This window comes from Platichthys flesus, chromosome 12 (genome assembly GCF_949316205.1).
Source record: "Platichthys flesus chromosome 12, fPlaFle2.1, whole genome shotgun sequence".
NCBI classification, from domain to species: domain Eukaryota; kingdom Metazoa; phylum Chordata; class Actinopteri; order Pleuronectiformes; family Pleuronectidae; genus Platichthys; species Platichthys flesus.
Window position 1 is genome coordinate 13,271,472 of NC_084956.1, and position 15,895 is coordinate 13,287,366.

Sequence of the window (15,895 nt, forward strand, 5' to 3'; positions counted from 1 at the left end):
AATTCCCAGATGAGAGAGAAAAACATCAAACCACGAGCAAATGAATTGAGTCATGAAAACAAAGGGATTTGCTAATAGTGGAGGCTGATGCTGAAATGCTATCTCCCTGCGTTTAGGTCATCGGGGCGAGTTAATGGTGCTGAGAAATGTGCAGAGACTTGATGGTTTACGCTCAGATGCCAAACTATCAGCCAATCGCACCCTCGCACCTTGGCTTAATGGGGCTGAGTAAGTGTGTTAGCTCCGTGAACTTTACCTTGACTGTGCACTTTAAGTGGTTTATCTCATAAAGGCCCAAATGAAAACCTGAATAACCCTTTTTCTGCAGCAAAAAAATAAAAAAAAGGGACGAGAGTTAAGGATTAATGGAGTAAACAGAAACATTTAAAGCTCCGGATTGTTCTCTGACAGGTTGCTATTTGAAGTGATGTCAAGTCTCATTCAGCGGTCTGGCACCTTGCGTCCTCAGCACTCATGTTTTCCCCATTTGTCCTGCTGACTCCGCGAGGGCTTCGCGTTGATTTATCGGAGTGTTAAGAACTCGCATGTTTATGCCTTGAACCCTGGATGACACCATCTGCTGCTAATCTGTATTTCCGTCGTCGTCTGCACACAGCAGCCCAGGACAGCTCGGGACAGAGTCAAGTACAAAGACACTGACTTCCCTTGTCTGGCTCCATCTGGATATTTCACAAAGTACTTACTAGGCGCTCTGCAGCTTACCATGCATGTTCATCCTCCACAGTTAGCGTACTGTATTCAAAAGAGTTACTGGACACTGGGATGCGTGCAAGTTCAGTCAAGCTTGTCAGCAGGGAGAAGCAGGACGTCTAACACCTGTGACGTTCCTCCGAGACATTAAAAACCCTTTTTTAAATATTTACGAATAAATGCATGAGAATGGTAACATGACCGTTTGCGTGATAAGAGGGGAAATGTTCCACAGGCAGACACTTATGGAGTAGTGTGGTCATATTAACAGTTTTTTTTATCTCCCTGTCACAGGTCAGGATTAATGTACAGCTTCTGGCTAATTTTGGAGAGTGGTGTTTTTGCACAGTGCTTTTCAAATATTTATGTTGGGCGCTACTTTGACAGATTTCTGTTGATGAAGTTTCACTTTCTGCTGGTGGGTTTTATTTTTCTCTGTTTGGATTTAGTATCTATTGCCGCTCCTGCGAACTGCCACTAGTTTCCATGCAAACTGCCGCTGGAGCTGGAGCAATTGGTGAAAGGCTCTATGCAGTGTTTTGATAAAGATGGACTTTAAGTATCAAAAGATAAAATAATATTATTATTATATTAAGTGCTGCATTATGTGGTTGAGTGTTGAATTTGGTCAAAACCGAGGTAATTCAGTTTGTCTGAATTGATATTGCACTTTTCTAGTCTTCTTATCCCCTCAACACACTTTACATTACAAGTCACATTCACCCAATTCAAATATACATTCAGTGCTACTATATGCAGCACTATTGCTATCCCTGTATCATACCTGAGGACACTTTGGGAATGGGGACTGGAGGAGCCGGGCATCGAACAACGGACCGTCTGGTTGGTGGACTACAGCTATACAAGAAGTGCATGTTTCGTATAAATGACACTGTCAGTTGGATAAATGTCACACGAAATGTAGAAAGGGGATCAGAACAAATCTTATTAGGGTTCAATTTGGAGCAGATCCAAATAAAAAACCTGATCAAGCCAAATTAAACGTGGTCTCTGAGAGTCATTCATTAAGTCCAATTGTTACCACAACATGTGTAGAATCCAGCATTTGTTTTCAGTGGTGTTTTCATTAGGTCTCTGTCCTCCTGTGGGTCAGGTTCACCCTACCTGTCAATCACGACGAGAGAAGGCAGAAGACAGTCCCACCCTTGTCTTAAGGACTGCTGCTGCGTGAGTCCCAGATGTTGCTTCTGTTGACAGACGAGCAACCATTGCCCATTTTTCCCCTGATGCCAAATGTCTTTCATGACAGGTCATTACCGTGCTGATACCCTGTTAAAAGATATCCTCATGTGGATCACAGGAGCTAAACCACAGATACAATTGGGCCAGCCCAGAAATGAGCATCACTCATGTCAAAGATCATCCCTCCATTATGCTGGCCACTGATTTCTTGTAAAATAATTCATGGGAGATTAAAGATTCAGAAAAAGCGTAAGACTTGCATGAGTCACAGCTTTATGACAGTGGTTTTTGACTTGTGCACAAATATCCCCTCCCTGGACTTTGAGCTGCACTGAGTTTATCAAAACAAAAGAGTAAAGATCCTCAGAGGTCTTCGGGGGATCGTTAAACAACACAGGGATCAAGATTTATACCTTGGTTTTCTTAATATAAAGTACATGGTGAGGGACTGTGAAGCAAGTCAACCAGCAGATCCAACAGGCAATGCTGCAGACCAACACTGAACTTATTTGAGTTGTTGTGGATGATGCTTCAGTGATGATTCAGTGCTGTCATCCCACTTCCAGCGTCCTAGCTCCATTAGAAGTTGGAGACGTGGTCTTCTCTCTGTCATATCCAATGATAAATGAATGGGAGAGATCAAACTTGGGAGCAGATTGTATTATGATGCACGGGTGTGGCTACTCTTGAAATCCTTCTCAGTATAAACACGTCATACTTTTCTGGTGAGATCAATGCAGGGAGTGCCCCCACAACTACCTCACACAGTCAAGGAATGTGTGTGAACGGCAACATATCGCTCTGCTCTGTGATCGTGAGCTCACAGGTTAATTCACTCGGGAGAAGATACCGACTCCTGACACACATTCCAGCTCCTTAAAATCAAGAGATAACACAGCTTCATAGATTTTTCCAGAGGACAGAAAAAAAAGTCTGGGCCACTTGCAGGAACACTAAAGCTCACCATGACAGGGCAGGTTCAACTTCGCCAACTTGTACTAGGCACATTCCCACGCACACATTCAGTACTAAATAATGTCAAAAGAAAAGGTACCATCCCATCCTCAACCATGCTTTCTTTAATATAACATCAGTTTTTGTGATAGGAAACCTGGCAGCTGAAATTGTGCAACCTCAACGGCATATTTCATCCGAGCCAGTCGCAGCTGGTGCTGCAGAGAGAACAACTTTCACGGGCAGCCTGCCTTGGTATCATGCAGTCCAAAATGACACGCTAAATCAAACACAGATTATTGGATATTGGACGGGGGACAAGGGCAGAAACGAGTCTTCTGAAAATTCACCTCTGTCTGAGGGAGTTAAGACGGGGGGGGCCTATCAGGATGAATCATCATCCCCGTCAGCATCAAATAATGCATCAACTAAGCACGCACCAGTATCTTTTCTCGAGGCCAGGAAATGAGCGGTGCTTGAAATTTCATTCCATTCTTCTTAGGCAGAGTTTTCCTTGAGCCTCTCTGAGTATTTAACTGTTGGTTATAACAGAACAGAGGATTAACACATTTTTCAAACCTTTGTGATATGTTTATGAAATTGAACAACTTAATAATGAGCGTACGACAACATATTAAATATTTTAAGTGTTAAGAAATTGTCCAATAGAAAACAGGGAACAGTAAGTGTGTAAGTATTGTATTGTATTGTTAACATATTCCAATCTACTGTATAACACAATAAACCCTTTGAGCTCTATCATTTTAGGAGCAATGTTACAATTTTCCAGATTAAGAAGAAGAAAGAATATGTGCAGACAAATTATTCCATATAGGAGTCCTAAATATAAACTTTCAATTGATTTCAATGGGAAAAAAGAACCATCAAAATGGGAAATGTATGTTTGCATTAATTTTATGTAATTCTTGCATTTTAAAATAAGGCCATGCATCAAAGGATCATAAATAAAATCAAACAGGAAAAGCAGGCCCTCTAATACAAATCATTAGAAAATATTACAGTCGACTGGGAGAGTTTGTTCCAGTATCAGTAATGGAAGTTATGACGCAAATCTCTTTCTGACATTGAATTCCAAACAATCCAAGGAATGATAGAGAACAAAAATACCAGAATTCACTTTCTGTATCGTATGATAACTGAGGTGTTTCCAAAGTCCATCCTTTCTTCCATTTTATCAACTGTCTGAGGAGATTTGCCATCGTTCCACACTGAAACCAGTGAGATGGATTCGGAGTTGACATTCTGTCTCGTGCATGACTTTGTTTTACTGACTGACTTTTAGTGTTTAAGTCAGATTCCAAAGCCTCTTGAATTAATTTATCATGCAAACATAACAATATCGTCACCATACGTATGAAAAGTACAAAAAGAACAAATAATGGTAGATCTGTAATACCTGCAAAATACACATCACATGCTTGTAAGAAGGAAGCAGTTGTTTATTCATGCTTTACTCATGAAGATTTACTTTAAAATGTAAATCTTTCATTTCACAGTGTCAATATTTATATTTGATTTTTTTCTTTTTCAGTTAGGGGACATTTTGCAGAGAAGACAGAGAGGACTTACAGTAGAGCTCAAACAACGAGGACGGGTGTGTCAGTGTGAACAGTAGTAACGTCTGTGTGTCTGGCAGCCTAAATGGTTGCACCCAGTTGATGTCATTGCGTTGTGTGCCGATCTGCTAAGTACTGTTCACATGCAGTGATATAGAAGTACAATATGTTCCACATACTGAACAAACTAAATCTGATTCGTGACCATACATTAAGTGTATTCATCTGCAATTGACTAAATGTTTCATCACGATAATGTGGCTGAATGAAATTGGTGAAAAGGTACTTAATCAAAACACTGACATCCCTTCGGATCCCAGTCAAAAGTGTTCAGATGATGCACACACTGGAAGTTGAACAAAGATGAGCGAGCTGAAAAGGGGGGGGAGGGGCGCTCTTTTTTTAAGACTTTTTAAAGTTGTACCTATTTTTTTAATATTGGTCAAATAGCAAACAAACAAAGGTCCTGTGTGTCCTGTGTGTCTCCTTTCCCTGTGAAATCCAAGCCAGGGGGTTGGACCGACTTTAACCAAACCTGCATGGTCCTTGCAGCAGCCTTCTGTAATTACCCAGTCATGTAGGGGATACCATGCACAGCAGCACTGGTGTCATGAGACAGACTGGCCCCACAACTGGGCTGAAACAGTCTCAGCTTCCCATCCAGGGTCCCAGTCAGCAGCTGGGAAAGACAGAAACATACTTGGCATTACTTTCAGCTCTTACTCTTTTTGATGACATTTCAAAGGCATTGGGTCAGAACTCACTCTTTCTAGAGAAAGAAGCTGCATTGTCAAGACCCACACTTTGTTTCCTATACTGAAATTCTGGATTTTCCATACGCTCCATTTATCACTAGAAACATTCATCTTCAACATCGGGAAGCAGCAGATTAATAAGGCGCCCCCACATCAATAAAACTAACATCGACCCACACACTCGGTGCACACCCATTTAGGCGAACACATGTGCAGACAAACATACAGCACACTCTAGCTAACATGTGGGTGAGGACACAGACAAGTTCTAGCTATATTTATTTTAAAGGCAAGGATTATTCCATCTTTTTATCAGTCGGTAGAGCAGACGAGAATGACAAGGCTTTAGCTCAACAATCAATCTGCGGCAACAGCGATAAAAAAAACTAAACTAGGGGTTCAGAATGAGGCTTAGGATAAATAGCTACTCAAATAGAGGACATAATATGATGGAACAATCATAATTCCAGACAACTGCTCAGAAACGGCTCCATTTTCAAGCAGTAACATTTAAGAAAAGACTGAGTAACAAACCTTTAAAATCTATTTCATACCACTTCAGGAACGTTTGGGCGCATGGCCAACAGAGTATCAATGTCATCTATGGTGAATTCAGATACTTTTGGGGTCAGCGTTAAAAGATGGAATATATCTTTGAAGGGTACTAACAGTGGGAATCCTGGGAAACAACGATTTGCCAAGCGGTGATAAAAACCACATTTGATATAACAATAGCCCAAGATTTTTCCCATGTACTAAAGCTGTTTCATGCAGGAGGAATCATATTTTACCAGTAAACAGATGCCTATTCTGGGAAGAGGAGTCACAATAGCTGAGTTCTGAAGATGACTCAAACATTGCAATTTCTAAACTGGGGTTGATTTGAAATGTCTTTGATGGGTGACCCCTGCAACCTCCCCAGATTCCCAGGTGTGCATATGGAGCCCATAGAGGAGACGAGTCTGAGAGGGCGGCCAAGTAAATATATAACATCCATTTGTTGTACTGATGTGTATAAAAATGTTTGAGACTCCCACGGAACAAAGATTTTTGACAGCTCATTTCACGAGCTCCTCCATCTTCAAGGAGTCGTCTTTCACCATGACCTTCTGCTCAGAGACCTCACTGAACAATAGCCAAGCTGTCTGGTCCCTGACCCTGGGCTGCTAAAGTAGCTATTTAAAACTTAAAGAGGGTCAGAGAGCAGTTCCATTAGCAACCAAAACTCTCTTTATCAACTGCCAATCAAAGCCATTAGACTGTGTAACCACCCTCCTCCATGTAAACACGCAGTTTGGAGATCGAAACCAAACCCTAGATTTGTCTAGAAGAAGTGTTCACAAAACTCATACACGTGCAACAAACATCTGAAATCCAACACATTCCATCTCTGCAGTCATCCATCTTTGTTCACTGAGGCTGAAGGGAGCTGAGCTGATGAGGAGCGACGGTTTTGGGCAAGCTTCAGGGTCAGAAGTCAGAGCGTGTTGCGAGCTAATTCACTGTAGAAATGTAGAAGGGGTCGTGCTGGGCCATCAAACGTGAGTTATTAGACTTTCCTCAACATCTCACTTCTAAGAAATGCAGTTTTCACAGGTTTGATCTTCTTTTGAAGATTTATTTGCAATGTCAGATGTTCTCTGACACACCCACTCCATGATTCCAGTTTTTCTTGAAATTTAAGCAGTTCAAGTCCAGTAAATATACTGGTGCAAAGGTCAGTGGTGAATTCCCCAAGGCAACAAGACATTTTCCAGTCACCAAAACCTTAAGAGGCCTGTAATAACTTTTCCAAGTGTCTATGTTGGTTATTTTAAAACATTGAAGAGATAGTGTGTAGGTTTGAACTCAAATCAAAGTCAATAAACGACACAGCTTGCATGTATTGTACATAACAAAAGAATTTGGACCAATTGCACACTCACACAACGTTTGTCTTTATATTGCACATTTATAAAAACACCCTTATAATGTATTCAGTATATTTTATTTTTATTTAATTTCAAGATTCTGTTCTTATTCTTGTTTTCATTACATTTTCTCGCTGCGCTGCTAATCTTTTGTGCTGCAGTGTCAGTTTAGAATTTTCCTCTACGAACGATCACTAAAGGCACATCTTATCTTAAAGAAATAGATGAAAACTATGGGCTGCATCTTCTTTTAAGATCTCAAAGTTTATTAATTTTTACGTTGAGAATATTCAAGTCTCATTTAAAAATATTTTAAGTAACTCTGGGATCGTAGACAAGGTTGAGAATTTGCACGGTGCGTCACACACATTACATAATCTAAGTTATTGTCCGGAGTGGTGCTTCAACAGCACAGACAAGATACCACAAATCAACAGTTCAAAGGAACAATTCGGGAATAAAATATGACGATTAAGAATCCAATGTGGTTTCGATTTGTGTTGAACATTTGAGCCAAATTTTGGCATTCTGGACGACAGAGAGTGTCCATCTGTGAAGATTCGTGGAAATAAACCTCACACATGCCAACAGGATGTTCTGAGGTGTTCATGTCGAGGGGGAAGAATGATCCACATAAGATCTATCAGTAAAATAACCTATAGTGCTGCGGAATAAAACAAGAGCAATAATAATCCAATCGAATTTTAGATATAATGCTATAACACATAATTGATCCACCTAAGATTTGTAATATAATTTTCTGTTTGTCAAGTGTTTGTCAGGAGATTTTAAATCCACTACCTTCACTCAGTAGCAATAAGCAGTCTTTAAACTTATAATAATGAGACATTTATCGTGATTACTATCGATATTAAATGATTATATCAATTTAATCTTGTAATAATTATTTATCTTATATCACCCATTCCTAACAGAGGCTATTGCTAATGGTCACGGATACACTACAAACTGTGTGATCCTTAATTATTCTCATCCTATAGTTTTGGTAATGGAAGTTTTGCAGCTGTGCGAATAACAAGTTAAATCATAAATCCTCAGCTGATGCCATTTCCAGCTATTAGACATTATACATGCTATTTATCTATATATTTAAATGTGCACATCATAAACGCCTTAATGCATTTAATCGACACACTCTACACGCAAAAAACAACACCACAGCCCTTCTGTCAAATATGTTGTCTACTACATGTGAAAGGACGTGATATGTAAAGATGCCTCTTGTAACTTTGCAACTGGGCAACCTTCCTATGTCCTCACTTCCTGTTCAGTGCGGTTCCAGCTGTGCTGAACACAGTGGATGTCAGAGAGGCTGTCTCAGCTCAGTCTGTGTCTCACTCGGATGTGACTTTCTGGACCAGACGGCAGAGTCCACCTCTGTATTTGCTGTCTGGCCACTACAGTAACAGGAGAGACACTTTGCTCTCTGGTGTCAGGCAAAGAGGAAATGAGGAGTTTCATTTTTATGAGTTATGATTTGGATTGAGTTTCTTTTCTTGTCCCCTTCCAAAACACACAAACGTGCGCTTTTAAAATATGACCAGATAAGTCAGAGTGCAGTGGAGGAGGGTTCAGTGTACGTTCACAGAAAGACACTGACTTTTTAAAAAACAGGAAATCTAGCTGGCTATGACTTTAGGTTGTATTTTTCAATAAACAACACTTTTAATTGATTGTTTGGTTGTTTTGAAATGGACATTATTTTTTAAATGCGTTCATTTTATTTTGTGGTTTTGAAGCTGAGTTTTGAGACTTAATTAAAACAGATCTTAATTTGAAATCAAAGCAAACAATACAATTCTTTCTTCTTTAAATTTGAGCTTGTTGTCATTTTATCCACTCTAGAGGCAAATGAATCCTAGTGACATACAGTCGATAAAACTCTTGACCCGCAGCTGAATTGAAACTCCATGTCAGTATGTTTAAAACTTTGCATGAACCAAGAACACCTGGTTTAGGATTCTTCAAAACCTGTTTTCATTTCTGGATTGTAAAAGTCTCCCACTGCACCTTCCTCTTCATGTCTCTCTATTCTCCCACTGGCAAAAGGGACAACTTTTAAGACAGTTCAGTTCCAATGAGTCACAGTAAAAGGACCGCAATTATATAACACTTTTCTAGTCCTAATGGCCGCTGAAAGCACTTCACATTACAGTTTATGTTCAACCATCCGCACGAACGTTCATATGTGGTCGGTTTGGGGTTCAGTAACTTACCCACAACCTTGTGATTAGTGGATGATTTGTCTGTCTCCTGCGCCTCCAAGTCACATTTAATGGGGTCTGACACATCGTACAATGACTCAAACACTAATGTAGAGATCTTTCTCTAATGTCTATTTAGTATGTTTTGACTATTTATTATAAAGCACATAGAGAGTCATTCATTAGGTTATCTTATTATTCTGGTTGTTACATTTATATTCAATACTATAAATCTGCAGAAAAGTATGAAACACTGTGTTTTAGGCTCTGATTAAATTGGACAATCATTTGTTTGCCTCCCACAATTCGCAGAAGAGAAAACCGAAAATCATCATGTGTTGGAAAACAGCAGAGACACAATCCCCCTTGTTACTAAGGAGTAAATAACCTCTAAAATTTGCAAATCAACTTATGTGGTTGCAAAATCTGGGGCCAACAAAGGCGAGCTTAACAGAGTTAACAGAAATATACCATGTGAAGTCCCTGAAGTTTTTTCAAGAAAGCAAAAGCGAAGTGACAGTCAAAGTCGGGATCTTTCATTTCAGAATAAAGTAGAGGACCAAACCTCAGGGAACGGACCCCAGAGCTAGATCTGACTGCTTGATGGGCTTTTAAGTATTAGGGTGGAAAACATGAGTGAAAAATGAGTGGAAAATATGCACAGCACTATCTGTCTGTGCCTCGCATCGGAAGCTTCTCACAGCAGTAAATATGGAGAACATCTGGCCCACCGGTCCAAAAGGTGAGCACAGGTTGGAACACTTTTTGCCTAAGTAAGCGCAGGCTAATGAAATTAAGCAAAGTTTCCATAATGTTATCTGAGAGTCTTGCTCGTTTCCTAGAGCTCCGTTAGGCTCATTTCTTTATTCACACATCTCTGTTGTGGATACAAACAAAATGGAAAAAAAAAGATTAATAAGAGGGCATCCCTTCCAGACAGACATTAACGCAGCCACTTCATGATTAACAGCCTCACACAGCGGAGCCAGGCACTCAATATATCAGCAGTGCACCTACTGTCTGAGGAATTGGAAAGAAACACATCAGCTAATGTGAAGAGCGGCTTTACACAACTCATTATGTACCGAAGATTAAACTTACACACTCAGTAATGTTAGAGAGGATCGCCGTTAGTCTAAATGTGTACCTGGGTTTTACAAAGCTCGACTCCTCTGCAGCTTGTAATGATTATAAATGATCACGTTTTGCCAGAGAGCAAACTGTTGTTTCCAATATCAAACTACCTCAACAGGCTGACAGGTTTTATGTAAACATCTGAGAGTTGTATCAGCATGTCACATATCAAGCCGCGTTATAAATCTGCATCTATGCATCAGCAGGATCTCAACAGATCTTTACAGCTGCATTAATCCAATCCAGGTGATAAAGTTGTGGAGGATGCTCATGAGGGGATCTTCAGCTGACAGGCTGCCAGCACGATAGGTCAACACACAGAGACGTAACCCTGTGTGTTGTTAACCCCAAGATGTAACCTAAAACTACATGAGTTAAGACAGTGTGACGGAGCGGGAGTAGCTGGAGAAAGCCCCCCCCGCAGACACAGGAAGAATATGTAAACTCTGCACTGACAGACCGAACCAGGAATCTTCTGGTCTGAGGTGACAGTGCCTCACTCTGCCACCCACTTATTTTCCACAGGAAAGTTTTGAGGAAGGGAGAAGTAACTTTGATTCTTGACTTTCAGCTAACGTGGACAAAAATTCATAAAAGTGCTGTGGATGAACAACCTTTACTGAGCTCGCAAGTCAACGGATCTGTCTCCGTGACAGTTAAGTGAACTCTCTCAGGCAATGACTTCATCAGTGGTGGATGGTTACAAAGTTAATTTACTTACTAAGTACATTCTTCATCTATCTGTACTTTTCAGGTACTTTTCACTTTTACTAATATTACTAATATTCCAGCAAATATTTGTAACTTCTACTCCACATCACTTTTACAATGCATTGTGTCACATGTTCACACTGTTTTTCAAATCTTTTAAAAGTCATCAATAACAAGAAGGAATTTGGTCTATTTACTTATATTTTCACTGAAGTAAAATGTTTGATTACTTCCTCCAACTCTGGACTTAATCCAATGTGACTGCCTCTGCAAGCTGATATGGCTGAAAGCTCCTGAGATTAAATTGAAATGAATTTGTGGAAACTACTGAATACAGGATGTGAATTTTTCATTTTCATAGTTTTATCTCAATTTGATTAGAACTGCAGAGGTCTGACTCCCTCAGGGAACTCTACTGAATCATTGAATAGGCCACAGTGAGGACGAATGATAAGGAGCAGCTCTCTCCTCTCTGGGTTAGCAGAAGGGGATCTCACCCTGGCTGAGTTATAATCAAATTGATAAAAATGCTTAACTAGAGCAGTTTATGTGATAAGCAATAAGTCTAATTCAAGAATCTACAGGTATTACTACTAATTTGTTAGTAATACAAAGCAAGTTTATTTTATGAGCACCAATTTCTGTGTCTAAATCAAAAAAATTATAAATTAGACAAATTAGTGCTGACGGTAAAATTAAGATTTCTAAATACAAATACCACTGAAGGTTAAGGCCCTGCAGGTAATGTACCTAGATACATTTAACGCTGATATCATCGCTTCCACTCAGTCTGTTCTGTACGTGCCAAAATCTACATTACTTTGAATCAGAGTGTTCCCGTGTATACATCCTGATTCCGAGGCGGGTGGACTCGTCATGTCCGTTCTTTTTTTAGCTGCAGACCCTCTGGAGCCCTTCAGCTTTTTTCACACATTTGTGAATTTTATGACTTCGATCTGGACAAATCTTAGCAGGTATCTGTAGTATGAGACGGCCAGAGACACACATCTGAGAGGAGGAGTCATTAAAGGAGGACCTCATAGAAATTACAAAGAGCGGGTTCTAAAGAAAGAGAGATTTTCACATACTAGAGATTTGTTTTACAAATTTGAACATACAAATAGCCAGATTTACATGTGGAAGATTTAATTATTTTGATCATATATTTTAACCTTTCCAGCCGACACAGATGGTTAAGGATACGATTGGGTTTTAGTCTGTGGTGCCAACATTTTTAGATTTTTTTATGGCTCTGAGCGGGTGTTGTATCAAATAAAACAGAAGGTGCAGAAGTATTGATGGGAAGTGATCATGCTCGAACTGATGAAGTGTGTCTTCAAACTCTGCAGACCACTGGAAATGGCCATCAAGCTGACGGACATGCAGATTTAAAACATGTGCCAGAACACAGTCAACAAGAATTCTCATGAGACATCCGGCAGATGTTGTGATACTATATTTTATAATATGATATTTTTTTCTTTTGAAGATAATTCAAACGACTCCAAAGGAAAATCATTTCCTGGAATTGATAAAAACACGTCTAACAGGGAATTGTTGCTCTGAAACCCTCTGGAGACTTCGTTGAGACACTGAACAGATTCTGGAAAAACTGCACTGAAAACTTTGGTTTCATGTGATGGAGATTCGAAAGAAACAAAGGTCGTGGACCATTAATGAGCTTTTGGCTTCAGTCCCTGAATTTCAATTTCAGTTTAAACTGATAGTATGAGGCCAAGCATTGAAATCTGGATTGAATTCATTTTTGGGACGGCCTGCAATAAAGAGATCACAACAACAACTTTTGTATCAGTTGCCACAGAATGCAACAAACTGCAAACCATTCAACTAGAAGGGATCCAGTAAAAATGATAAACAGTCCACAGAAAATGTGGAAAGAAGCTTCTGAAGTCAACTAACACAGCCCTGCATATGTCTCTTTTTTATTTCCACTCTGGAAGTGTGCAGCCAATCACAGGCTGGAATAACCCTGCAGGCAATCAGTCAGACAGTGGAGCGGATCAGCACGGTGCACAAAGAGAGCCACTATAGATCCGACCAGGGTTAAAGTGCGGAAGAGAAGAGGGCTACTCATTATCTGATTGAACCATTTATTGACCACCACTGGTAAAACCCTGCAGACTGATTTTGTGGATTTTTGATTTCATTGTAAATGGAAATGATTTTGGTTCAGGGGGCTGAACTCTCACAAAGATGTACTTGTCTCAATCGTGTTTATAGATACAAACAGCAGTTTTGTTTGGGCCTGATACTTTTGGATGAGAACAATCTGTGTTGCTGGCCATTTCAGTACAACGTGTAGTATAAGACAACACAGACTGACACATGAGACAGGACAACTGCACTCATCCCACACATGAGGTGCTGACTTGAGCTTCTTATTATTTCTGGCTCCGTCACTGAATTCTTTCGCGGCCCCTAGAAGAAATTCTGTGAAGTTACTGACATAAAATCCAGCGACCCAGCTAAGCCCTGCTATGTGACCTCAGTCTGAGGATATCATTCCTTCTTTCCAAACGCCTGGAGCGCTGGGCAAATAGAGATGATGCAAACTGGATGAAGACTTTATGCAATATTGGGAAACATTACAATAAGTTTTTCCAATTTTTGTTTAATTCTCAAAGTTCAAGGAACAGGCAAGTCGTCTTTAAAACTCAGAAAATCTGATTGAAGAGGTGAAGCAGTTTCGAGATAAAAACAATGGCCTTACTTAAGGTCAGTGTGTTGACTGAGATGCAGAACAAAACATCCCAAATCAAAATCTGGCAGGTAAATATTAAAAGACTCAGCTACACTAATGCTACACAGGCCTTATATTAGTGCAGAGATCATAGTATTGATGTGTATGTTTGATCGGGCATAGAGCTGAGGGTCAAACAGACATTGACTAAGTTGTAAAAAGGCATGTCCCTCATGGTGTTAATGCAAAGTTACTAATAGATCGACATCTGGAAAGTCATCATACAGCTATATCAATAAAAACAAATGAAAGTAAGATATTAGCTATCTGCACAAAGCATTATCTCTGGTCACCAGCTTAAAGAGATGTAGAGAAATCTGACCGATGCCTCATTTAACACAAAGGGAGATGGAGCATAAATGGTCGAGGACAAGAGAAGAGTCGGTCAGCTGTTCCAAAGGGCAGGACTGAAACCTGTGGTGAGGCAGTTTTTCTATCTAAGGACCTGAGAGCAGCTCGGAATATTGGAAATCTTTAAACACAAGCTTAAAATCTCTATAGCCAGGCATTGGATTTTTGCATTTATGCTTTAAAAAGTGATACACCTCTCAATTTATATTAAAGAGTATTTTCTCAATAAAGTTTGACTGACGGATCGAAGAGAAGGTAGAGAAAGGTTCTTACCTCTGGTTTGGCCGGGTTAAACGTCACAGTGAGCACCGTGTCTGAGTGTTTTTGGAGTTTGTGGAGGACGCTGCTGCTTCGGATGTCATACACGTAGGCCTGAAATGAACGAGATGGACAAACATGAACATGAGAAGGAGAACTGAGCTGTTCTACACAGTCATATACAGATGTATTATACAATAGACCAACATAGATAGTGTTAAGTGGACCCACCTAGTGAAGATCAAATAGTCGAATAATAAAAACAATACACTCCCTGTAAATGTTTTCTCACTGATTAAATTGATTTAATGTTCAGAGATTGGCTTATCAGTGAGACTTGGGTCATGTTGATCTCAGTAATCAGACACATAAGATCTGAGCCAGAATCTGTCGTCTCGACTGCTGAATTATGCCCAAATGATTGGAGGTCAACTGTGTGCTCAAGAAAAACTTTTTTTTCATTCTTGTTTTAAGTTGAAATTGCTAAATAATTCAAAGGGTGAAATATGAAACAAAACCAAAATAATTCACCACCATAAACCATTTAACACAGTTGGAAGCAAATCCTAAAGACACAGTCAAGTCAAATCAAGTCACATCTATTTAGACGGCAGCTGAGCCAAAATGCTTTGCAAAATACTGTAATGTTTCATTTAAATAAAAGGTCTTGTTTATTGAGGTTTGTCACAGACTCTAACACTTAGCACTTCAAAATAAACTGGTCATTAAGAATAATTAACGATCCAAACCGACCGATTACTGTTATATTCTGATTAGAGGTTGTAAATGCCTTGTTAATAAGCTCAATTTGTGGGTGTTAAGTAGGTGTCGATTTCACACTTTGGCCTTCGCTGCACACAACACATTTGCAAAGTGCTTGTGTCGACATCTCAGGAACAACACTTCTCACAATCTGAACTCTTAAGCACAATAAGTCAATTTGAAGGGCTTCTTCTTTCTTTGCTCCGGTGCCATGAGCACAGATAAAAATAGACATGAAGATGTTTGCTACCAGACGGCCACTCATCAGATTCCTGCAGCTGTTTTGTATTATGTCCGTGAGCTCTGTCAAACGGTCCACGGGTAGAGTGTCTCTCTGTCTGAGGCGCATGACGTGTGAGGTGCCTAACGGGGCATAAGATACTTGGCAGAGAAGAGTTCTTTCAGGAATGCTCAAATATCACAAGGATCCACAGATGGATCGGTTTATATCAACGGCTAGTGAAACGCAGAGCGGAGGCGTCTTGATTAATAAAGATACAATTCTAAATAAGCAGATTTGTGTTGGATATTAGGAGCGGAGGTCAAAGTAGGGAGAAATTATACATATTGTGAGTGAATGTAT

General features: G+C 39.9%; 1 protein-coding gene across 1 annotated transcript in view; it reads right to left on the reverse strand.

Moving 5' to 3' along the window:
• Positions 1 to 4,366: 4,366 nt before the first annotated feature.
• The window catches only part of wdr27 (WD repeat domain 27), a 36,071-nt gene continuing 24,542 nt past the window's right edge, over positions 4,367 to 15,895 (reverse strand). The window contains exons 23-24 of the mRNA XM_062401394.1: positions 14,566 to 14,664; positions 4,367 to 5,124 (exon numbers count right to left, since the gene is read on the reverse strand). Coding sequence (XP_062257378.1) covers positions 5,011 to 5,124; positions 14,566 to 14,664 — 213 coding nt within the window. The 3' untranslated portion in view covers positions 4,367 to 5,010. The remainder of the gene's footprint in view (positions 5,125 to 14,565; positions 14,665 to 15,895) is intronic.